This window comes from Tachysurus vachellii, chromosome 19, assembly GCF_030014155.1.
Source record: "Tachysurus vachellii isolate PV-2020 chromosome 19, HZAU_Pvac_v1, whole genome shotgun sequence".
NCBI lineage: Eukaryota > Metazoa > Chordata > Actinopteri > Siluriformes > Bagridae > Tachysurus > Tachysurus vachellii.
The window spans coordinates 1017501-1042500 of NC_083478.1; the positions used below are offsets into that span (position 1 = coordinate 1017501).

Consider the following 25000-nt stretch of genomic DNA (forward strand, 5'->3'; position numbering starts at 1 on the left):
ATGCATAAAGAGGATGATGTGGTCAAAATACTCATTTGCCTAATAATTCTGCACTCCCTGTAAACTCGCCTCATTCCAGCAAAAATTTATATATTTTTTTTACAAATTTTATGTACAGTTTATAAAATTAGTTACTTTTATTTAAGCAGAACTGTAATCTGTGTGATATGTGATGAGGCAAAAATACGTCAAACATTTATTCAAATAGATTCTATTATTATTATTAATAGTAGAAATTTAAGTTATTTTACTGTATAGTGTTATTTTTTTCAGTGTATTTTGTGTGTGTGTGTGTGTGTGTCTTTTCCACAGAAACCTGTGTGTTTGCCTTCTTGGGTCTCTCCATTTTCAGCTTTCCTCACAAATTTGAGTTTTCTTTTGTTATCTGGTGCATTGTGAGTAATCCGGAGTTTTGTGGTTTGATGTCATAAAATCTGCTTTTAATTTTATTTCATTATAAATAATGTAAATTGATCAACTTTTTACTGCACTATTAATCTACAACACAGAGTTACGATTCAGCAAATTTGCAATAATTCAGCAAAAATAAATGATTAAAATCAATAAAACTTTAGTGTTAATGCAGCGCAAAGCTTTAATGATTATAAAGCTTTAACGAGACATTTTCTGTCGCCTGGATATAGAACGAGTCGCTGTTCAGTAGAACCGAAGTGTCGTGTGTTAACAATAAGGATAATTATAAAGCCCATATATATATATGTGTGTGTGTGTGTGTGTGTGTGTGTGTGTGTGTGTGTGTGTGTGTATAAATCAAATGACATTTCTTGTATTTTTTAATACACTCACATGGTTCTGTCTTTAAAATCTGGTAACAGCGGCTTTTCCATTTCAGTCCACCAGGCGGCGATGTGCACTTATTCTTAAAAAACAATCAAATCCATTCCTACAGTCTCAGCAGGATTAAATAATAACAATAAAAGATGCACATTTAATTGGCATTCGCCAAATTCCAGGGGTTTCGTTACCACGGCGTAAAGTGGGCGTGTTTCCGGAGGTCTTGGGAAAAAAAACCCAGCATACTACGAAGTTTATTAAAAAAAAAAACAGCATAATACGAAGGACAAAACAGTCATACAGGTAGATTTATTTTAGAAAACAAATAAACAACCAAAAACTACAGTTAGGGTGAGGGTTAGATTATCAAATAGGCCACGCCTACCTGATGACGCAATATCTGTTACGCTGTACTGAAATGCCTGGAAATAAGTGCATCCCCATTTAATTACAGTGCCTTAAAACATGTCTTTAGGATAGTAATTATTTTTATAGTTCTTCCACATACATACTGATTATTAACAGTGAAATGGTCAATGATAAATAAATAAATAAATAAACAAGTAAACAAACAAACAAACAAACAATGAAATGCCGTTTAAATGCTTGTGTTTGCTCTGCAGGTTTTGGTTCTTCTTGGTCGGGCTGTAAACATCTTCCCTTTATCCTTCTTACTGAACTTCTTCCGTGATCACAAGATCACACCAAAAATGATGTTCATCATGTGGTTCAGTGGTGAGAAACGTCTCCAAAATATATTAGATTTTTTTTTAAACATCCCTCTTCGTCCACCTTTAAGTCTCTCTCTCTCTCTCTCTCTCTCTCCAGGCCTGCGGGGGGCGATCCCGTACGCCCTGAGCCTCCACCTTGGCCTGGAGCCCATCGAGAAGCGGCAGCTCATCGGCACCACCACCATCGTCATCGTGCTCTTCACCATCTTGCTGATGGGAGGCGGGACCATGCCTCTAATCCGCATCATGGACATCGAGGACAACCAATCACGGCGCAGGAACAGGAAGGACATCAACCTGAGCAAGACGGAGAAGATGGTGAGAATATTTCAGCACTGCATGATATCCGTTTATTATTTTCTTCTTTTTCTCTTCGAATGTTTTCCTTTCATCTTCAGCGGCCCGCTTTTCCACAGCAATAACACACCAGATCTTTCTTCTTCTTAGCATTGATGTTCTCAGAAGTTCCTTTAGATCAGTTTTTCTCATCTCCATCTTTGATGACATCATGTCAGTGAACCAAAAGTTCCCACACTGGATTTGTGAAAGAACATCAAAAGTCACTTCCTGTTCCGTCGTTTCAACGCTTCATGATTACTGTAATCCACATTATATGGATATAATCTCAGATGTTCTCAGAAGTGTTCTTTGTCTAACCTCACTCTCACTCTCTCTCTCTCTCTCACTCTCACTCTCTCTCTCTCTCTCTCTCTCTCTCTCTCTGTCTCTCTCTCTCTCTCTCTCTCTCTCACTCTCTCTCTGTCTCTCTCTCTCTGTCTCTCTCTCACTCGCTCTCTGTCTCTCTCTCTCTCTCTCTCTCTCTCTCTCTGTCTCTCTCTCTCTCTGTCTCTCTCTCACTCGCTCTCTCTGTCTCTCTCTCTCACTCTCTCTCTCCCTCTCCCCCCTCACTCTCTCTATCTCTCTCCCTCTCTCTCTCTCTCCCCGTCTCTCTCTCCCCTCTCCCTCTCCCTCTCCCTCTCTCTCTCTCTCTCTCTCTCTGTCACTCTCCCGTCTCTCTCCCTCTCCCCCTCTCTCTCTCTCTCTCTCTCTGTCACTCTCCCGTCTCTCTCTCTCTCCCCCTCCCTCTCTCTCTCTCTCTCTCTCTCTCTCTCTCTCTCAGGGTAACACAGTAGAGGCAGAGCATCTCTCGGAGCTGACGGAGGAGGAGTACGAGGCTCACATTGTACACCGTCAGGACCTGAAGGGCTTCCTGTGGCTCGACGCTAAATACCTCAATCCCTTCTTTACTCGCAGACTGACGCAGGAGGTGAGTTCATCATCTACAGAAATAGTCTAGTGATAAATGTCTGTCTGAAATGTTCACCCTATAAACTAGAATGACAATCTCAGACACACGAAGTTTCTCTGTGAAACGTGATGGAAAGCGAGAGAAAACATTACTGATGTGAAATGAGATGAAGGGGCGGGGCTTTTAGTAAAGGGGCGGGGCTTCAAATGGCATCCAGTGTTTCTGTGGAAGGAAATCTGGCAACTTGTACTAACGTGTGATGTTTAAAAAGGTGTGTTAGAAATATAATAATATGTAAATTCACAAGGAAATATTTATTCGCTAGCTGTGTGTGTGTGTGTGTGTGTGTGTGTGTGTGTGTGTGTGTGTGTGTGTGTGTCAGGATCTGCTGCACGGCCGAATCCAGATGAAAACTCTGACCAATAAGTGGTACGAGGAAGTTCGGCAAGGTCCGTCTGGCTCTGAGGATGAGGATGAGGAAGCTGAATTACTCTGAACCACACACACACACACACACACACACACACACACACTTCTGCTGAATGTGTTACATGGGCTGTACCAAGTCACTGGAATAACGACACTTTTTCACATAAATTATTATAAAAATGGAAGGATTGTAAAATGTCACATGGACCTTTGACATAAGAGCAATAGCAGGTTTATTTCTTTATGTTCTGGGGTTTTATAACGAAGCTGCTTTTTTACATTAGAAATGAAATACAAAAAAAAATGATCGTATCGAACGTCAACATCTGGAATGAAGACAAATTACACACCGACACGTATTTACAAAAAAAAAAAAAAACAAAAGCAGTCTAATCTGCTGTTAAAGTCCTGACACTGGAGGCTCCTTCTGTACGCGTTACACAACTCCGATGTCCGCCGCCGAGTCTCGGTAAACGAGCTGTTGCTATAGAAACATATTAGAGCGTATCAGAAGGAGCTCGTTAACACAAAGCGGCGCCGGATTTCCACAACATTCCTCTATAGAGAGAGGAGATTAGATTAAATTCAGATTAAAATTTGTCTTTATTCCAGATTATTTAGTTTTGCTGCGAACGGACGCATTTGGACGTGCGGGGGAGGGGGAGGGGTGGTCTGTTTTCTTTTCTTCTGCTTGTTCATTCGATATTTATTGGTTTTCTGTATAATCCTGAGGAATATTTGGAGATTTTATGGTTGTTCCTGTTGCTACTGAACGAGAATGTAGGATAAAGTCTGATGTTAGACAATCAGACACACAGAGACGACACGTTCTGTTTTTAGTACGAAACGTGTGTGTTTGTTAAAAATAAGCTCATATGTCCACCGGGAGGGGACAGTAATCTAGTTTTAAACAGAGTTTTAGTGAGATTATTCAGCTCATTTGTGAAGGTTACTAGGAAGGAAACGAAAGAGGTCTTTTGTGGGTTTTTTATAGTGTTTGTTTTTAAAGCGATAAACCATCAGATTTAACTTATTTAACCATAACAAAAGTGTCCAAAATGATGCAGAGAAATTTATCTTTTAAATGAATCTATCTAGGGCACGGTGTCTTAGTGGTTGGCACGTTCGTCTCACACCTCCAGGGTTGGGGGTTCGATTCCCACCTCCGCCTTGTGTGTGTGGAGTTTGCATGTTCTCCCCGTGCCTCGGGGGTTTCCTCCGGGTACTCCGGTTTCCTCCCCCGGTCCAAAGACATGCATGGTAGGTTGATTGGCATCTCTGGAAAATTGTCCGTAGTGTGTGAGTGAATGAGAGTGTGTGTGTGTGAGTGAATGAGAGTGTGTGTGAGTGCCCTGTGATGGGTTGGCACTCCGTCCAGGGTGTATCCAGCCTTGATGCCCGATGACTCCTGAGATAGGCACAGGCTCCCCGTGACCCGAGGTAGTTCAGATAAGCGGTAGAAGATGAATGAATGAATGAATGAATCTATCTATTTAATATCAGTAAAGAATAAATAAATAATATCAACGGTAAAGTTTTACTGTATAAAGGCTACAGGCGAGATGATTTAGCCTCAGATTTGGACTTTGTTTTCGTTCTAACTCTCTGAAATTTCTAGATAAACGCTAAAACATGCATTTTCTTTTTCCACGGGGGACCTAAACTTTTGCACTCGATGTGCCGCACACAAACTCCACAGATGAAGGAGAACAGACTCCGGAGGTTTCGTTAATGGGGTTAAAAGTTTATTTTAGCCAAAAAAAAAAAAACAAGCCAAGTCGTTTTCATCGGACGGATTCGTAGTGAGTGTTGAAGCTACTGTTTACATCTAATCACAGCGTAACGTCTGATCATCACGCGGCCGAGCGACGAGGACAACACGGTGTGTGAAACCTGCTGATGAAGGGACAGATTAGTGCTTTCAGCTTCACTGCTTTTCCTGCTCAGGAGAAACATTTCTGTTTTCTGAAACACTGCGACTGAAAGGTGAAATAAATCGGTTACAGCAGTCTTTCATTTGTCTGATGATCTGTTTGTGTTGGTGTCCGAAAGTTGTAGAAAGATTTCAGTGTTTAATAAAGTCAGAAGTTCACACAGTTTGGAAACAGAGACGGTTCAGACAGGCAAGTGTTATTACATCACTAATTCTAAGAGCCAATCAGGTTCAATATGCAAATGCAAACTGCAGTTTCCAGAAGATTGAACCAGACGTTTACTTCAACAACTTCACAGAGAAGCAGCAGCCGCCGTGTCAGCGGAGCGTCTGTACGTCTTACACACACACCTGAACCTGCTCCTGATTCACCACCACAAAAAAGGAGATTCTTTTGTCCTTCGCCATGACAACGGCGCCTCACCGCATCAGTGTGTTTGTTTCTTTGTGATCTTCGAATCGAACTGCGATCTTCAGACGTCAGACTTGGGGGCAAGAAAAAAGGCAGACAATGATGGAGTAAAGGAGAGGAGATTAAAGAAAATCTCTCACTGCTGGATTACACAAAACTGGCCCGAGAAAACCTGGAAAATTTATCAAGTGCTATCGGACCTGCATCATCCATCCTGAAGCCCTGACTCTGGTCAGTGTCTCGTCACTCGGTGTCACCCTGCTGGGGAAGATCTGTAGCCCTGACTCATGAGACTGCTGTGGATAGAGCCACTTGGAGTTGTGTTGATCATCTAATGTTACTAATGTTTAATACACTTTTACTTTACTGCAATATGATACATAATCAGCACACATGATAGTAAGTAGCTACATGCTAATGCTAACTTTTTTCTGTGTTAATGATAAAATAACGTTATGTACTTTCTCGATTACAACCTCCGTTTATACAGATTACATGGAGCTGCACGTACACGTTGGATTCGCTGCGTTTGGGTGTTAATGTAGGTTCACAAAGCCATGAGCATTAACAGTAAAGCAACATCCGCCATTGTTGTTGTGTTTGTGTTTGTCGCTGCTGCGCTAACGTCGCTGTGTAACGTGACACGTATACAGTGATGTCAGACTCGGCTCTGTGATGCTCTCTAGCCGGTGGAAAGGCAAACCGGTTCTTAGAAGGTTCGCCAGTGGAACCAACTTTGAACCAGCACCAGTGCTAGCTCTGAACCAGCACCCGGTTCTTTTTGGTGGAAAAAGGGTATTTGTGTTCAGGTCTTCATCAGTGAACATCTGAAAACTTCAGCTGGAAGGAATCAGTGTTAAATCTGTAAGGAACTCAGAAATGACTCTGACCTGTTGGTTCCTCAGGAGCTCTCGGTTACACAATTCCATGTCAACTGTTAAAAGTGCAAAAGGAATACATTTTAAATTGAGTTCAATTGTGAGACAAAAAAAAAACATTTCCAAATGATAAAAAGACATTTTGATCAGATTTGATCACATAACATTGAGATGGAGCCATAAACCAGCTTTGGAGTTTCTTCTAGAACAATCGAGCTTTCAGGTGCATTCACTCTTTTGTTTAATGAAAAATAAACAGCACTAAACCTTCAAATCAAATCAAAATCTACAAACAGTCGGACAAACGAGCAGAAGGACGACGTTAATAAAGCAGCTACAGAGGACCTCAGGGTGATGAGTTCAAACCATGAACCTGCTCGAACTCTCCATCAGCTGTGTTTCTAAACACACACAAAGATAACAGAAGACAAAAACTACGTTAAAGGTGGGGTCTCCAATGTTGGAAAGCCAATGTTGACATATAAAATCACCAAAACAAACACACCCCTAACCCAAATGGGTCCCACCCCTGTATCGATAGCTCCGCCCACACATTCGTACGTAACCCAGGCGACTAACGGAAAGAAACGTGTCTTTATCATAGCTGAAGTGAAGAACAATACGATTGTAGATAAACAAACAAGCAAAAATGACACACAAGCATAATCATGTAAAGGACAAAGGCATATATTAGTTCTGTGTAACAAAACAAAACCAACGTTACTCACCTATCGAGAAGGAAAAAAGCGCCTCGGCGTCTTAAGTAAAGTTGGTCACATATTCACAGATTGGAGTTTCCCGAGTCAATAACTCCTGAGCTAAACACTGTTACTACACAAAACACGGTTGTAGCTGCGTCTCTACATTACTACGATAGAAAAGAGGTGTTATTTGTGTAGTAACAGCGTTTAGCTCAGGAGTTATTGACTCAGGAAACTCCAATCTGTGAATATGTGACCAACTTCCTGCTCCTTCAGTTCTCTCCAGCGCTGGAAAGCTGATCCTATATTAACACGTCCTACTTCTTACCTTATCGTAAGTCTTTCTTCTCTTTCTTTCTTTGTTTTTATCCTCCATGTCAATGTTAAAACCGAGAAAAACGAACACTCTCTCCGCCCATATTGACAAGACACGCCCCTTTCTGCTCATTGGCTACACGTTTGTTTTGTTTTTTTTGTTTGCCGTCCCGACGCAGTTTTCTGAAGCATTTCTCAAACATCTGAGACCCCACTTTTAATACTTAAATAATAAGAAAAAAATCCTGCATATTTACTAGAAAAGTGAAAAGCTGGTTTTAATTTGAAAAATTTTTATTTCTGTTTTTCTTTTCTTTTTTTGAAATTAGGTACTTGGTTTTTAAAATTTTTAAATTCTTTTTTTCATTATTTACATATTCATTCTCTCACTGCGTCTCATCATTAAAGCTCTGCACATCTCAGACAGAAGGCAGTCAACAGTTTGAGGTAAAAAATGATCAGGAATGTTGTCAAATATACAACTTTACATTTTATTTAAAAAAAGGTCACAATCTATAAAATTCACAAGAGACGTTTCAGAGCGAAAGAGAACCAGGAACCGCCGCCTTCAGAAGATTCGCAAATATCTTGAGAAATTAACAAACGAGTAAAGAAATAAATAAATATATCAACAGAATTTGCAACAGTGTGTACAATGTGTTTAATGTCACAGCATCAGAGATTAATATGCTAATTCTAATTTAGCATATTCACAAGTAAAATTAAATATTTCTATATGAACCGACATCAGTGACATCTGACAAACTGCTGGTTTGATTCCATTTGCAACTTTATCTGAGCTTTTAGATATAAAGGAAAAAAATTCCCACAAAAGAATTCCAGCAATAATAATACCAAGAATAATAATAATAATAATAATAATAATAATAATAGCAATAATAACAATAATAACAATAATAATAGCAATAATAATAATAATAATAATAATAATAATAATAACAATAACAATAATAACAATACTAATAATACTAATAGTAATAATAACAATAATAATAATAATAATAATAATAATAATAATAATAAAAATACTAATAATAATAATAATAATAACAATAACAATAACAATAATAATAATAATAATAATAATAATATCAGTATGAACACCAAACACAACAATAAATTACTACAACACTTAATTTGATTATTTTTAGTTCAGCTTAACTTTTAGTCATTTATAACCTTTGGCTTCAAAAGCGTGCGATATAAAAGTTTATTTCAAACAAATCGCATCATTTGAACTTTACTGGTGAAACATTTTGACCTGTGATGATTATTTCATTTAGCGTTAGCTTTGTTTTAGCAGGTAAACAGCAGTAACACTGATCACTGAACTGTACAACATCCAGCACTGAGGACTTTTAACACATTCACTAACACACAACACCTTTTCTCGGCCTGTCGGCATCTTTACAGACACGTTCGCTTTCTCTTGTGAAATTGTTCAATTTGCTCTAAGAGAAAATCAGAGGAATATTTTGTTCACCACTTTATTTTAAAGCTTTCTGATTTATTTTTTTTTTTTCAGTTAATCCAATAAAAGTCGCTTGTATCCTGTTGGATTGTGTTCGAGCTACAATTCCATTTAAGGTTAGCAGGTAAAAGTGATCTGATTTTCAGCCTTAACTTAAACACAGAGGTCTGTTTCATGTCTGATTCTGTGGTCAGATCTGTTATCAGGTATCACCTCAGATCTGTTCTCTTATTATGACGTGTCAGTTTTCACTTCCTGGTCCTGACTCCTCCCCTGTTTGTTATTTCCTGACATTCCCATGTCCTATGTGTCCATCAAACCTGGAACGAAGTGATAGAAAGCGAGAATTTACAGAAACAACTGTGCAATAAATTGATTTCTGGGAACGAACACGTTTGTGTTAAAGACTGAAACGGTTTCAGGTATAAATCTGAATAGCATGTAGCGTGAACGTAGCTTTAATGTACCGCTAGCTAGCATACACTGAAATGGCTAAGATCAATTTTCCATCCTGATATAGAGTCAGTCTGGAATCAGGGGCAGAGACTTGCGTCTTTTTAGTTTTACCGTAAATGTGTTTGGTTTTGGGCCGTTTTTTTATTTATGACAACGAACATTCAGCTTCACAAGAAGTGAACGTCATCGTTAACATTAAAAGGAAAACATTAAAACACAGGAATATTAAACGTAAGAAACTTTGAGGATTGACTGAGACATTAAAGCAGATTTCTCCAGTGTTGTGATCTTAATAACACATCCTTTGCTGGTTCTGGATTTGAGCACATGGAAGTGTTCCTACAGCAACTTGAACATTTCCAGAACGTTACATTAGTCACAGAACAACAAGCTAAAAAAGATCCTGTCCAAGGTTCCTCCGAGGTTCTTCTTCACACTATTTGTCTTCACAGAATTTGAGGTTCTCTCTTACTGTGACATCATAAAGGAATGTTCTAGATGTGTCTGGGTCTAAAGGAAGTCACTGTGGATTTCACTGGACAGCTGACTGACTGCGACCTTGCTGTGTGTGCAGCCGGTCAGGATCAGGACTGTTCTGTGAGGTGTGATGTCCAAGCTGTGACAAGACGTGTGGTCCAGGCAGGTCCTGCAAGTTCTCTGGCTTTTCTGAGGTCCGCTAGAGTTATGAGCGGAATGGCAGTTTTCCCTGTCTGCGTTTTTCCGCACTGTCTCTGGCCGGCGCAGGCACGAGCACATGGTCCGTCTGTGAAGGGACCTGCGGAAGTTAGGCTTGAAGCCCAGGTAGACCAGCGGGTTGTAAAGGGTGGAGGATTTAGCAAACACCGCCGCCGCAGCAAACACTATCGGAGGAACCGCGTCCGGATTCACAAAGGCCGCCCACATGGATACAGCAGCGTACGGACTCCACGCTAGTAGGAAGCCGACACATACGGCTACAGAGAGCTGAGGAGAGAAAGCAGTCATAAAGATCAAATATACACCAGAAATATCTAAAACCCAATTAGCTTTTACTTGAAGTTATGTAACTCTGCTCTGAAGCTTTTACAGTGTTAAGTCCACATCATGGAGACGAACGTTTACAGTGCGAAACGATGTGCTGTTAGAACGTTACGCCTTGTTGCTTAGAGACAGACAACCAATCAGAGACTAAACAGACCTTCAGGCAGATATCAGGTGAACACCACGACGTAGCTGAACAACACTAAACAAAAACTGCTCTGTAAAGAGTCTGGAGGAGAAACACTGAACATCATAGAGCTGTATCGAAGGAGAAAAACGTCACGCCGGAAATCAGGTGGAAGTTGGAGATCAACAAATGAACGTCTGATCAACTGAACAAACATAAAAAGAGCAAAATAAGATGATAAAGCTGTGAAAGATAACAGAAGCTGGTCCAGTTCTTTCCTCACTCATTTTAAAGCGGTATGTAGAAGATAGTCAGGATTCAGGGTTAACCTTGAGTAGATCACCCAGGATTCCCTGTAGTCTGAGATTCCAATCACCCAGGAGAACAATTTCACATGCAGAAAGCCACCAGGGTCAAAAATGCTTTATTAATGAATTTAATCTATTTCTTTTCACAGTAAAGACCCCAAATGAACCTGTTATTGTGCAGGTACTGAACTCACTCTTCCCTCATTTTACAGAACATATTCACACACACACACACACACACACACACACACACACACTCATTCCCTACAGTCTACACAATACACATTTCACATTTCTACCATCTCTAGAACCCTCACAGAAATGGAGCTAAGTATAAAATTTTACGTGCACTCAGGTCTACATGAGCAAATACAACATCTAGACTTCCTGAAGATCCCGGCAGTCTGAGGATCCTACCTTGATGACGCGAGATTGAGCGTCCATGATCTTGTTCTGTGGAGACACGTGCTGCTGGAGAGCCTGCCGAGAGCCGCGCACCGTCACCAGGATGAAGGCATAGGACAAGAAGATGATGGTGCAAGGCACGATGTAGCAGAAGAAGAAGAGACATATGATGTAGGACATGGCGAGGAGGCTGTGATGAGGAGCGAACCAGTCGATGCAGCAGGCCGTGCCGTACGGCTCGTAGCTGTACTGACCCCAGCCTGATAGAGGACCTATGGCAAAGATGGTGGAGTAGCACCACACCCCGAGCACCAACAACATGGCATGGGACGAGGAGAACCTGCTCCCTAACAAGGACGAGAGACACAGATTGATCATTCCTCCGTTCCTATGTATGATGTTTTGTTCCAGAAGCTACTGTATGAACATCGGTTTATTCTCTCTTTGTTTGTTCTCTTTCATTAAAACTCCTCTGACACTGGAGACTCCTTCCATAAGCACACAAAACTTCAACATATTTCTGTACGAGTCACTGCTCCGAGTTCAGGTTACTATGGAATGTTAGCCAGTGATTTGTCAGAGCTGCCATTATGGAGCGAATTATGAGCGACAGAGACTCTAATAAACCAAACTGAACCGACTCTTATTTAATTCATTCAATTCACTGACATCTTTTATTTCAGTCCCAAGCATCCTTTAATCACACCGCTACTCCCGCTCCTATCACACCGCTACTCCCGCTCCTAATCACACCGCTACTCCCGCTCCTAATCACACCGCTACTCCCGCTCCTAATCACACCGCTACTCCCGCTCCTAATCACACCGCTACTCCCGCTCCTATCACACCGCTACTCCCGCTCCTATCACACCGCTACTCCCGCTCCTAATCACACCGCTACTCCCGCTCCTAATCACACCGCTACTCCCGCTCCTAATCACACCGCTACTCCCGCTCCTAATCACACCGCTACTCCCGCTCCTAATCACACCGCTACTCCCGCTCCTATCACACCGCTACTCCCGCTCCTATCACACCGCTACTCCCGCTCCTATCACACCGCTACTCCCGCTCCTAATCACACCGCTACTCCCGCTCCTAATCACACCGCTACTCCCGCTCCTAATCACACCGCTACTCCCGCTCCTAATCACACCGCTACTCCCGCTCCTATCACACCGCTACTCCCGCTCCTAATCACACCGCTACTCCCGCTCCTAATCACACCGCTACTCCCGCTCCTATCACACCGCTACTCCCGCTCCTAATCACACCGCTACTCCCGCTCCTATCACACCGCTACTCCCGCTCCTATCACACCGCTACTCCCGCTCCTATCACACCGCTACTCCCGCTCCTATCACACCGCTACTCCCGCTCCTAATCACACCGCTACTCCCGCTCCTAATCACACCGCTACTCCCGCTCCTAATCACACCGCTACTCCCGCTCCTAATCACACCGCTACTCCCGCTCCTAATCACACCGCTACTCCCGCTCCTATCACACCGCTACTCCCGCTCCTAATCACACCGCTACTCCCGCTCCTAATCACACCGCTACTCCCGCTCCTATCACACCGCTACTCCCGCTCCTAATCACACCGCTACTCCCGCTCCTAATCACACCGCTACTCCCGCTCCTAATCACACCGCTACTCCCGCTCCTAATCACACCGCTACTCCCGCTCCTATCACACCGCTACTCCCGCTCCTATCACACCGCTACTCCCGCTCCTATCACACCGCTACTCCCGCTCCTAATCACACCGCTACTCCCGCTCCTATCACACCGCTACTCCCGCTCCTAATCACACCGCTACTCCCGCTCCTAATCACACCGCTACTCCCGCTCCTAATCACACCGCTACTCCCGCTCCTATCACACCGCTACTCCCGCTCCTAATCACACCGCTACTCCCGCTCCTAATCACACCGCTACTCCCGCTCCTAATCACACCGCTACTCCCGCTCCTAATCACACCGCTACTCCCGCTCCTAATCACACCGCTACTCCCGCTCCTATCACACCGCTACTCCCGCTCCTAATCACACCGCTACTCCCGCTCCTATCACACCGCTACTCCCGCTCCTAATCACACCGCTACTCCCGCTCCTATCACACCGCTACTCCCGCTCCTAATCACACCGCTACTCCCGCTCCTAATCACACCGCTACTCCCGCTCCTAATCACACCGCTACTCCCGCTCCTATCACACCGCTACTCCCGCTCCTAATCACACCGCTACTCCCGCTCCTAATCACACCGCTACTCCCGCTCCTAATCACACCGCTACTCCCGCTCCTAATCACACCGCTACTCCCGCTCCTAATCACACCGCTACTCCCGCTCCTATCACACCGCTACTCCCGCTCCTAATCACGCCGCTACTCCCGCTCCTATCACGCCGTTACTCCCGCTCCTAATCACGCCGCTACTCCCGCTCCTATCACGCCGCTACTCCCGCTCCTATCACACCGCTACTCCCGCTCCTAATCACGCCGATACTCCCGCTCCTAATCACACCGCTACTCCCGCTCCTATCACGCCGTTACTCCCGCTCCTAATCACGCCGCTACTCCCGCTCCTATCACACCGCTACTCCCGCTCCTATCACGCCGCTACTCCCGCTCCTATCACGCCGCTACTCCCGCTCCTATCACACCGCTACTCCCGCTCCTAATCACGCCGCTACTCCCGCTCCTATCACGCCGCTACTCCCGCTCCTAATCACACCGCTACTCCCGCTCCTATCACGCCGCTACTCCCGCTCCTAATCACACCGCTACTCCCGCTCCTAATCACACCGCTACTCCCGCTCCTATCACACCGCTACTCCCGCTCCTATCACGCCGCTACTCCCGCTCCTAATCACACCGCTACTCCCGCTCCTATCACACCGCTACTCCCGCTCCTATCACACCGCTACTCCCGCTCCTAATCACGCCGCTACTCCCGCTCCTAATCACGCCGCTACTCCCGCTCCTATCACACCGCTACTCCCGCTCCTAATCACGCCGATACTCCCGCTCCTATCACACCGCTACTCCCGCTCCTATCACACCGCTACTCCCGCTCCTATCACGCCGTTACTCCCGCTCCTAATCACGCCGCTACTCCTGCTCCTATCACACCGCTACTCCCGCTCCTAATCACACCGCTACTCCCGCTCCTAATCACGCCGCTACTCCCGCTCCTATCACGCCGTTACTCCCGCTACTAATCACGCCGCTACTCCCGCTCCTATCACACCGCTACTCCCGCTCCTAATCACACCGCTACTCCCGCTCCTATCACGCCGCTACTCCCGCTCCTAATCACGCCGCTACTCCCGCTCCTATCACACCGCTACTCCCGCTCCTAATCACACCGCTACTCCTGCTCCTAATCACACCGCTACTCCCGCTCCTAATCACACCGCTACTCCCGCTCCTAATCACACCGCTACTCCCGCTCCTAATCACACCGCTACTCCCGCTCCTATCACGCCGCTACTCCCGCTCCTATCACACCGCTACTCCCGCTCCTATCACACCGCTACTCCCGCTCCTAATCACGCCGATACTCCCGCTCCTAATCACGCCGATACTCCCGCTCCTATCACACCGCTACTCCCACTCCTATCACGCCGCTACTCCCGCTCCTATCACGCTGCTACTCCCGCTCCTAATCACACCGCTACTCCCGCTCCTATCACGCCGTTACTCCCGCTCCTAATCACACCGCTACTCCCGCTCTTAATCACGCCGCTACTCCCGCTCCTATCACACCGCTACTCCCGCTCCTATCACACCGCTACTCCCGCTCCTAATCACGCCGATACTCCCGCTCCTATCACACCACTACTCCCGCTCGTATCACGCCGCTACTCCCGCTCCTAATCACGCCGCTACTCCCGCTCCTATCACGCCGCTACTCCCGCTCCTAATCACGCCGCTACTCCCGCTCCTAATCACACCGCTACTCCCGCTCCTATCACACCGCTACTCCCGCTCCTATCACACCGCTACTCCCGCTCCTAATCACACCGCTACTCCCGCTCCTATCACACCGCTACTCCCGCTCCTATCACACCGCTACTCCCGCTCTAATCACGCCGATACGCCCGCTCCTAATCACACCGCTACGGCCCCGCTCCTATCACCCGTTACTCCCGCTCCTAATCACCCGCTACTCCCGCTCCATCACACCGCTACTCCCGCTCCTATCAACGCCGCTACTCCCCGCTCCAATCAACAACCGCTACTCCCGCTCCCGATCACACCGCTACTCCGCCCTATCACGCCGCACTCCCGCCTCCTAATCCACACCGCTACTCCACTCCTATCCTCCGCGTACTTCCCGCTCCTAATCACGCCGATACTCCCGCTCCTATCACCCGCTACCCCGCTCCTATCACACCGCTACCTCCCGCTCCTATCACCCGTTACCCGCTCCTAATCACCGCCGCAACTCCCGCTCCTATCACGCCGCTACTCCCGCTCCTATCACGCCGCTACTCCCGCTCCTATCACGCCGCTACTCCCGCTCCTATCACGCCGTTACTCCCGCTACTAATCACGCCGCTACTCCCGCTCCTATCACACCGCTACTCCCGCTCCTAATCACACCGCTACTCCCGCTCCTATCACACCGCTACTCCCACTCCTAATCACGCCGCTACTCCCGCTCCTAATCACACCGCTACTCCCGCTCCTAATCACACCGCTACTCCCGCTCCTAATCACACCGTTACTCCCGCTCCTATCACACCGCTACTCCCGCTCCTAATCACGCCGCTACTCCCGCTCCTAATCACACCGCTACTCCCGCTCCTAATCACACCGCTACTCCCGCTCCTAATCACACCGCTACTCCCGCTCCTATCACACCGCTACTCCCGCTCCTAATCACACCGCTACTCCCGCTCCTAATCACGCCGCTACTCCCGCTCCTATCACGCCGCTACTCCCGCTCCTATCACACCGCTACTCCCGCTCCTATCACACCGCTACTCCCGCTCCTATCACGCCGCTACTCCCGCTCCTAATCACGCCGCTACTCCCGCTCCTATCACGCCGTTACTCCCGCTACTAATCACACCGCTACTCCTGCTACTAATCACGCCGCTACTCCCGCTAACCGTTAAGCTACGAAGGAAATACTTTTCCTCTTGTCCGTATTCAGGAATCAGCCAAAGCTTCATCCAGTTTTCTCAGCAGCCTCTGGATAATTAATTAGCACTTTATCTTCACCACAGACTGATTTCATTACCCTCGCATTACTCAGCTTCAATAAAGGTTGTTTTTTTTTGTTTTGTAGAAAAAGGATGTAATTATTGTCTCTGCGCAGGGTTTCCAAGTTGAAGATTAAGATCACATAAATGAAAAAGCATTGCTCCTCCTCTTCCTCCTTCTCTAGACGTTCATGTCCATGTCACACTCGAGCTCGTACCTCAGCGGGGAGCCAGAGATCTAACAGCTACTGTATTATGGAACAGACGAGGAGTTAGAGGTAAGCCGAAGTGAGAGAGGAAAGAGAGAGAGAGAGAGAAACGCCACTGTGGAGAGTCCCTACTGAGACGGATAGACAGATCATTATCACTTTATCCTCTCGCTTCGAGAGACATCGCTGCTACATGGATCACTTTCACTAGGGATAGAGACAAAATAGTACCTCAAGACGACTGAGAGGAAGCGGAAGAAGAAGAGGAAGAATGATAAGAAAAATACGAAGAGGAAGAAAAGGAAGAAGGAGAGGAAGAGAAAGAGACATGAGCTTTATTTAATGTTTATGTAAGGAGTCAGTAACAATCTGGTCATAACGTACAGTACATTCTATAATCCCAGTGAGAACAGGAACTCGTTTTGACTTTAAATATAACTATAAAATATTTACTGTTAAGTCTTACAGAATGATTTGTGATGAATATTTGCCTTTGGATTAGAACCTTGTGTCATGGTGAGGTTTCATAACAATGAGTGAAATATTTACACAGATTTCTCAGTTCTGTTGAAGATCTTACCGTAGTTTGGACAGCAGACTTTAAACCAGCAGACGGACGACAGGACGGTGAGATTACTGAGACTGCAGAGGCCAAAGAGTACACCACAGAAGGCGTAACACACACACACTGATTCATTAAAGAGCCATCTACAGAGAGAGAGAGAGAGAGAGAGAGAGAGAGAGAGAGAGAGAGAGAGAGAAGGAGAGAGAGAGAGAGAGAGAGAGAGAGAGAAGGAGAGAGAGAGAGAGAGAGAGAGAGAGAGAGAGAGAGAGAAGGAGAGAGAGAGAGACAGTGCTGTGTCTAATCAGTGACTGAGAAATTGTGACACACTGAAAAGCACAACTATTCACTTCTCATTCATTCATTCATCTTCTACCGCTTATCTGAACTACCTCGGGTCACGGGGAGCCTGTGCCTATCTCAGGTGTCATTGGGCATCAAGGCAGGATACACCATGGACGGAGTGCCAACCCATCACAGGGCACACACACACACACACACACTCTCATTCACTCACACAATCACACACTACGGACAATTTTCCAGAGATGCCAATCAACCTACCATGCATGTCTTTGGACCGGGGGAGGAAACCGGAGTACCCGGAGGAAACCCCCGAGGCACGGGGAGAACATGCAAACTCCACACACACAAGGTGGAGGCGGGAATCGAACCCCCAACCCTGGAGGTGTGAGGTGAACGTGCTAACCACTAAGCCACCCCACTATTCACTTCTATTTCATGTAATCTCTTCAATGATTTTTGAGAATGAGACAGAGAAAAAGGTTCTCTGTCTGTTTGTCTGTCTGTCTGTCTGTCTGTCTGTCTGTCTGTCTGTCTGTCTGTCTGTCTGTTTGCCTGTCTGTTTGTCTGTCTGTCTGTCTGTTTGTCTGTCTGTCTGTCTGTCTGTCTGTCTGTCTGTCTGTCTGTCTGTCTGTTTGTCTGTCTGTTTGTCTGTCTGTCTGTCTGTCTGTTTGTCTGTCTGTCTGTCTGACTGTTTGTCTGTCTGTCTGTTTGTCTGTCTGTCTGTCTGTCTGTCTGACTGTTTGTCTGTCTGTCTGTCTGTCTGTCTGTCTGTCTGTCTGACTGTTTGTCTGTCTGTCTGTCTGTTTGTCTGTCTGTCTGTTTGTCTGATGAAGGCATAATGTGTGTCTTCAGGAGAGAAATATCACCTGTGAGAGAAAGCAGAGGCAATAGCGAAGGGGAAAAGAGAGATGGTCATGCCCAGGTCACTGATGGAGAGATTTACAATGAAAAACTCTGCTGGTTTGAGAGACGACTTCTTCTGATAGGCCACGAAGAGCAAGACAGTGTTCCCCATCAGAGAGAAGACTCCTGAAGCAGGAGAAAAAAGAAAGAAAGAAAGATAGAAAAACTTTATAAAAAAAAAAAGATTTGTAGCAGGTTTTGTAGTAGAACTGTGTGTGTGGGTGTGTGTGTGTGGGTGTGTATACATGCGTGCGTGTGTGTGTTTTTTTTTACCAAGGATGGTGTAGATCATCCCTAAAAGAAAGTCGTGTTCTTTAGATATCTTGGAAATTAATGAGGTTTCAGAGGCATTTCCCATCTGCAGAGAGAGAGAGAGAGAGAGAGAGAGACAGAGAGAGATACAGAGAGAGAGAGAGAGAGACAGAGAGAGAGAGTGAGACAGAGAGAGAGAGAGAGAGAGACAGAGAGAGAGAGAGAGAGACAGAGAGAGAGAGAGAGACAGAGAGAGAGAGAGAGAGAGAGAGACAGAGAGAGATACAGAGAGAGAGAGAGAGAGAGAGAGAGAGAGATACAGAGAGAGAGAGAGAGAGAGACAGAGAGAGAGGGAGAGAGAGAGAGAGAGATGTTTTGTCAGTTATGTTGTATTTTTTTTTTATTGTGTATGTTGATAATACATTGGAATAGAGACGTGTTTGTGTAGATTGTGTAGATTGTGTAGATTGTGTAGATGTCTTTCATTAGTCCACCATGTGTTCAGTGTGACATCAGCGTCCTCTCCATCACACCGTCACCATTTAACTGTCTTTATGTATTGAAAGTTAACAGAAAGCTCCATCTTTATACACTTTCTGTGTCGCTTCCTCCAGCCAGGATTATTGTGTTGTGAGGTTCCCCATGTGTCTGAGGAGCGTCTGATCACTCAGTAATGTGATACGCTCAGGATTATTTACGTGGAATCAGCATTTATAAAACATGAAACATGAGTTTCTCCCACAAATAAAAATAAAAGTAGTTATGAAATAAAAAAAGGAATCCAAAATCTAAATAAACTAAATTTAAATACAACAATATTTTATTACATTATATATTGATCACTTTTTGTTTTATATGTTCGTTGTCCTCAGTATTATTCAGTACATTATTCCAGACCTCATATGAAAGAGCTACATGTCAACGCCCGGCTCGGGTGGCGACGCGTCGCGGTGTGATGATGTGATCGTCTCTCCTTCCCTTCTTTTAAAAGCAGAAGACAGAGGAATGGAGAGAGAAAGTTAAAGAGGAGGATTGTATTATTTCACCACAACTCCGTAAACACGCCTCAGGCTATAAAGCTACATCAAACACTCTTCAGCGTAAATCATCAGAAACACATCAGTGGAAATGACGTAGATGCTGCAAGTCACATGACAGGATCAGTACGGCCGTGATCTCGTGAGTCGCTCTCTACAATGAAGAGTGAATATATTATAATGAGTTACAGTTTAGAAATTTGGTTTCAATTAAAATGTAAAATTTAGGGTTAGTAGTTAAAGTTAGATGTCAGAAATGAAGTTTGAATTAGATTTAGAAGTTATAAATTATGGACAGAACTTTAAGTTAGGATTAGAAGTTAGACATCAGAGTTAGGAGTTAAAGTGAAGGTTATAGAGGTTAAATTGTTAAGAGAAACATTCAAATGAGTTTTAAAAGATAGTTTACTTTAGGGTTAATAGTTAACTTTCGGCTTTTCCCTTCAGGGGTCTCCACAGCGAATCATCTCTCTCCACCTCTCCCTATCTTCTGCATCCTCAACACTTGCACCCACTAGCTTCGTATCCTCATTAATTACATCCATATACCTCCTCTTTGACCTTCCTCTTTGCCTCCTGCCTGGTAGCTCCATGTCCAACATTCTCCTACCAATATACTCACTCTCCCTCCTCTGAACATGTCCAAACCATCTTAATCTGTCCTCCCTAACTTTGTCCCCCAAACGTCCAACATGACCTGTCCCTCTGATGTACTCGTTCCTAATCCTGTCTAATCTCGTCACTCCCAAAGAGAACCTCAACATCTTCAGCTCGGCTTCCTCTAGCTCAGACTCCTCTCTCTTCCTCAGTGACACTGTCTCTAAACCATACAGCACGGCCGGTCTCACCACTGTCCTGTACACCTTCCCCTTGATTCTCGCTGATACTTTCCTATCACACAGAACTCCTGACACCTTTCTCCACCCACTCCAACCTGCCTGCACTCGCTTCTTTACCTCTTTCCCACTCTCTCCATTACTCTGGACTGTTGACCCCATGTACTTAAACTCCTGTACTTTCTTCACCTCTTCACCCTGTAACCTTACCGTTCCACTTCCCTCCCTTTCATTCACACACATGTACTCAGTCTTACTACGACTGACTTTCATTCCATTCATTGGGGTTAATAGTTAACATTGTGGTTAATACCCTGCTAAAAAAACCAGCATACCGTATGTTTTGCATGCTGGGACCAGCTTGGGATGGTGGTGTGCTGGTCCAGCATTAGGTGCTGGTTGCTGGTGTGCTGGCCGACCAGCCTGGGATGCTGGTGTGCTGGTCAACATATGTTGTCTTTTGGATGCTAGTATAATCCAGCAAGACCACAACAAAACCCATTTGTTACATATCACATTTCTTAGTGCATATTCATAGTTAAATAAAGACCAAGTCAATTTTCTAGAGAATTGTAATTCACTTTTTAATAAAGAAAAACATTCTGGATATTCCTATCATTTACATGGCTTTCTTATATCGTTTAAAATATTTATTGGACAATGACATTTGCCATGACACTGTAATATACACACGTGTAATTATTACACACAAATAACGTTACACATTATGTAATAATGTAATAACCTTTACAACACACATTTTTGGTCTTAGCTTCCACTCTCTCTTTTAGCGAGTAACAAGTAGTATGTGGTGGTGATGACCATGTTTTTAAGAGGTGCCACCCGGAGTCGTTTGTCTTTAGACAACTCCTGCTCTATGTCTTCTTTATTCTCTGAAAAATTATAGAAACAAAATAAGAAACAAAACTATATATCACTCATTTGTTTATATTGTGCAGTGAACGAGTTACGATAAAACAGCTACTGCTTAAGTTACATACCTTTAAGCATCAGTATTTGTGCCCTGAAGAAGTCTTGCTTCCATCGTACCCAATAAACCTGAGTTTGGTCAAACATGTCATAATTAATGTCCTTAATTCCGCTAGTTGAAACAAATGTCGTTCAGCCGTCATCCAGGTACCTCACGTATGCAAACATTCTGATTCCCAGTGATCAACAGATTCGTCGTGTAGAAGAGGAAACTTTTTATTTACCCCAAAACAAAATCCTAATTAAAGTGGCAAAAACATGATGATCTGGAACACGTGCACTTATACTAATTTGGATAAACACTGTAAGATATATAATGTAGTCGAAAACATTGCGAGATTTATTTTAGGAAAGTGCAGGAACTACATTTACCTTCGTGAACATAGTTGCTTTAAAGGTTCAAAAACCATCATTCTGTATGATTTATATGCTGCTTCCCTCATGGAGCCGGGAAGTCAACATTTGTTGGTATTACTGTATTTAATTTGTGGAGACACTTTAATCCCTAATGAACAATGTTTTTATTCTTTGTTATTCAAAGCTTTTTGAGCTTTGTTATTTCAGTTCTTTATTCAAAAGAGGGAGCAAAAGAAATAACACTTATAATTAAATATATGGGGGGGGCACGGTGTCTTAGTAGTTAGCACGTTCGCCTCACACCTCCAGGGTTGGGGGTTCGATTCCCACCTCCACCTTGTGTGTGTGGAGTTTGCATGTTCTCCCCGTGCCTCGGGGGTTTCCTCCGGGTACTCCGGTTTCCTCCCCCGGTCCAAAGACATGCATGGTAGGTTGATTGGCATCTCTGGAAAATTGTCCGTAGTGTGTGAGTGTGTGAGTGAATGAGAGTGTGTGTGTGTGCCCTGTGATGGGTTGGCACTCCGTCCAGGGTGTATCCTGCCTTGATGCCCGATGACGCCTGAGATAGGCACAGGCTCCCCGTGACCCGAGGTAGTTCAGATAAGCGGTAGAAGATGAGTGAATGAATGAATTAAATATATTCTAATATATTGTGTTTTAATCTTATATTAATGTGTTACATAGAAACATACACAAGCAAAAATAAAGCTTGTTCCCATAAAGCTCATTCCAGCAAGATCATACTGGTTAACCAGCTACACCAGCCCCGTTTTGCTTGATAACACCATGACTATGCTGGTCACCCAGCTATACCAGCACTATACCAGCACTGACCAGCACTATACCAGCACTGACCAGCATTATACCAGCACTATACCAGTATGAACCAGTAAAAACCAGCCTGGACCAGCATGGAATTCATTATATGCTGAATTTTTCAGCAGGGTAATTAAGGTTAGAAGTTGGGATTACTAGTTAAAGATAGAAATGAAGAACAGAAGTTAGAATTAGGGTTAGAATTTTAAATTGTGAGTCGTAGCTAAAGTTAGAAGATTAGAAATTAAAGTTATGGTTTGAGTTTATAAACCAGTGACCTGTATTCTGTACACATGTGGATCGCATCACTCCATCACAACACATGACTTAAAACCTGAGAGAGTAGCTGATCTTTAAAACTCTTTATGACCCAGTCACATGACCTCAGTCTCAGTCTCATGCTGGTTGTAATGCATCACGGAGAACATAATAGCAGCACTGATCACTGGCTCGAGGCGTTGTGAGGAGAGAAAAACAATTTTTTTTAAGTAAAATTTATACTTCTCATGTAACATCACAGAAGAGCAGCTAAAAAAACGTACATCCAAAGAGTTCAAACCAAGCTACGTTATAGCAGCTGTAAACACTCCTTCCATCACTAGCATCTATTTTATTTCTCTTGAGATTAAGGACAAAAAAAACACAGCTTTTCATGTTAGCATAGAAACCGCAAACTCCTCTGTCATGATGTCAGAAATCTCTTTCCATTCATGATATATGATATAAATCAGCACAGATCCCCTTAAAAAAAAACATTTTAATCTGTTTATAAATCCCTGCGAATGAGCTGTCACTATGGCAACGATAACTTTTTGGAAAATGAGTTCATCAATGCTAACCTGAGATAATCAGTGCTAAAGAGATAACGCTGAAACTTTAAGCCTCCTGAAGTGTAGATCTGATTCATGACCAAAGAGCTTTCATCCAAATGTGTGTCTTTAATGTCACTTTGTGTCCGTGAGACAATCTTCACCACTATAAACATCAGACAGACTCAGCTGAGAGAAACGTTCACCCCTAGCAAGAAATCTAGCAAGCCAGTGATGGACAGTTAGACAGATGAAGTCAGACTGGAATCTCCATGGACAATGATGTTTGTGGGTGACACTGTGATCTGTAGTGAGAGTGGAGAGGAGCAGGTGGAGGAACACCTGGAAGGCTGGAAGTCTGCTCTGGAAATAAGAGCAATAAAATAGTAATACAGAATACATGTGTATGAAGGAGAGAGAGAAGTAGAACAGTGAGGTTACAGGGGGCTGAGGTCAAGAAGGTGCAGCAGTTTAAGTATTTGGTGTCAACTGTCCAGTGTGATGGGGAGTGTGGAAAAGAAGTGAAGAGGTGAAGAGGTGAGTGCAGGTGGGGAAAAGTGCGAGGAGTGGTGTGTGTGACAGAAGAGTGTCGTGTGTGTGACAGAAGAGTGTCAGGAGTGTTGTGTGTGTGACAAGAGTGTCAGGAGTGTTGTGTGTGTGACAGAAGAGTGTCAGGAGTGTTGTGTGTGTTACAGAAGAGTGTCAGGAGTGTTGTGTGTGACAGATGAGTGTCAGGAGTGTTGTATGTGTTACAGAAGAGTGTCAGGAGTGTTGTGTGTGACAGATGAGTGTCAGGAGTGTTGTGTGTGACAGATGAGTGTCAGCAGTGTTGTGTGTGTGACAGAAGAGTGTCAGGAGTGTTGTATGTGTGTGACAGAAGAGTTTCAGGAGTGTTGTATGTGTGTGACAGAAGAGTTTCAGGAGTGTTGTGTGACAGAAGAGTGTCAGGAGTGTTGTGTGTGTGTGAGACAAAAGAGTGTCAGCAGTGTTGTGTGTGTTGGAAGAGTGTCAGGAGTGTTGTGTGTGACAGAAGAGTGTCAGGAGTGTTGTGTGTGCTACAGAAGAGTGTCAGAAGTGTTGTGTGGGACAGAAGAGTGTCAGGAGTGTTGTGTGTGTGTGACAGAAGAGTGTCAGGAGTGTTGTGTGTGTGTGTGACAGAAGAGTGTCAGAAGTGTTGTGTGTGTGACAGAAGAGTGTCAGGAGTGTTGTGTGTGTGTGACAGAAGAGTGTCAGGAGTGTTGTGTGTGTGTGACAGAAGAGTGTCAGCAAGGATGAGGATGTTGAGGTTGTCTTTAGGAGTGATGAGGATGGACAGGATTAGGAACGAGCACATCAGAGGGACAGCTCAGGTTGGCTGTTTTGGGGACAAGGACAGAGAGACTAGATTGAGACGGTTTGGACATGTACAGAGGAGGGAGATGGTTATATTGGTAGAAGGATGTTGGAGATGGAGCTG

The 25000-nt window shown here is 44.4% G+C and overlaps 2 protein-coding genes across 2 annotated transcripts in view; one reads left to right on the top strand and one right to left on the bottom strand.

The window, feature by feature from the left end:
* Positions 1–5215, top strand: part of slc9a8 (solute carrier family 9 member 8) — a 27069-nt gene extending 21854 nt beyond the window's left edge. The window contains exons 12-16 of the mRNA XM_060894187.1: positions 313–395; positions 1419–1530; positions 1624–1844; positions 2647–2793; positions 3158–5215. Coding sequence (XP_060750170.1) covers positions 313–395; positions 1419–1530; positions 1624–1844; positions 2647–2793; positions 3158–3271 — 677 coding nt within the window. The 3' untranslated portion in view covers positions 3272–5215. The remainder of the gene's footprint in view (positions 1–312; positions 396–1418; positions 1531–1623; positions 1845–2646; positions 2794–3157) is intronic.
* A 4686-nt stretch (positions 5216–9901) lies between these two features.
* opn7b (opsin 7, group member b) overlaps positions 9902–25000 on the bottom strand; it is a 21971-nt gene continuing 6872 nt past the window's right edge. The window contains exons 2-6 of the mRNA XM_060894434.1: positions 18721–18805; positions 18411–18573; positions 17257–17384; positions 11264–11598; positions 9902–10354 (exon numbers count right to left, since the gene is read on the bottom strand). Of these exons, the coding sequence (XP_060750417.1) occupies positions 9902–10354; positions 11264–11598; positions 17257–17384; positions 18411–18573; positions 18721–18805 (1164 nt within the window). The remainder of the gene's footprint in view (positions 10355–11263; positions 11599–17256; positions 17385–18410; positions 18574–18720; positions 18806–25000) is intronic.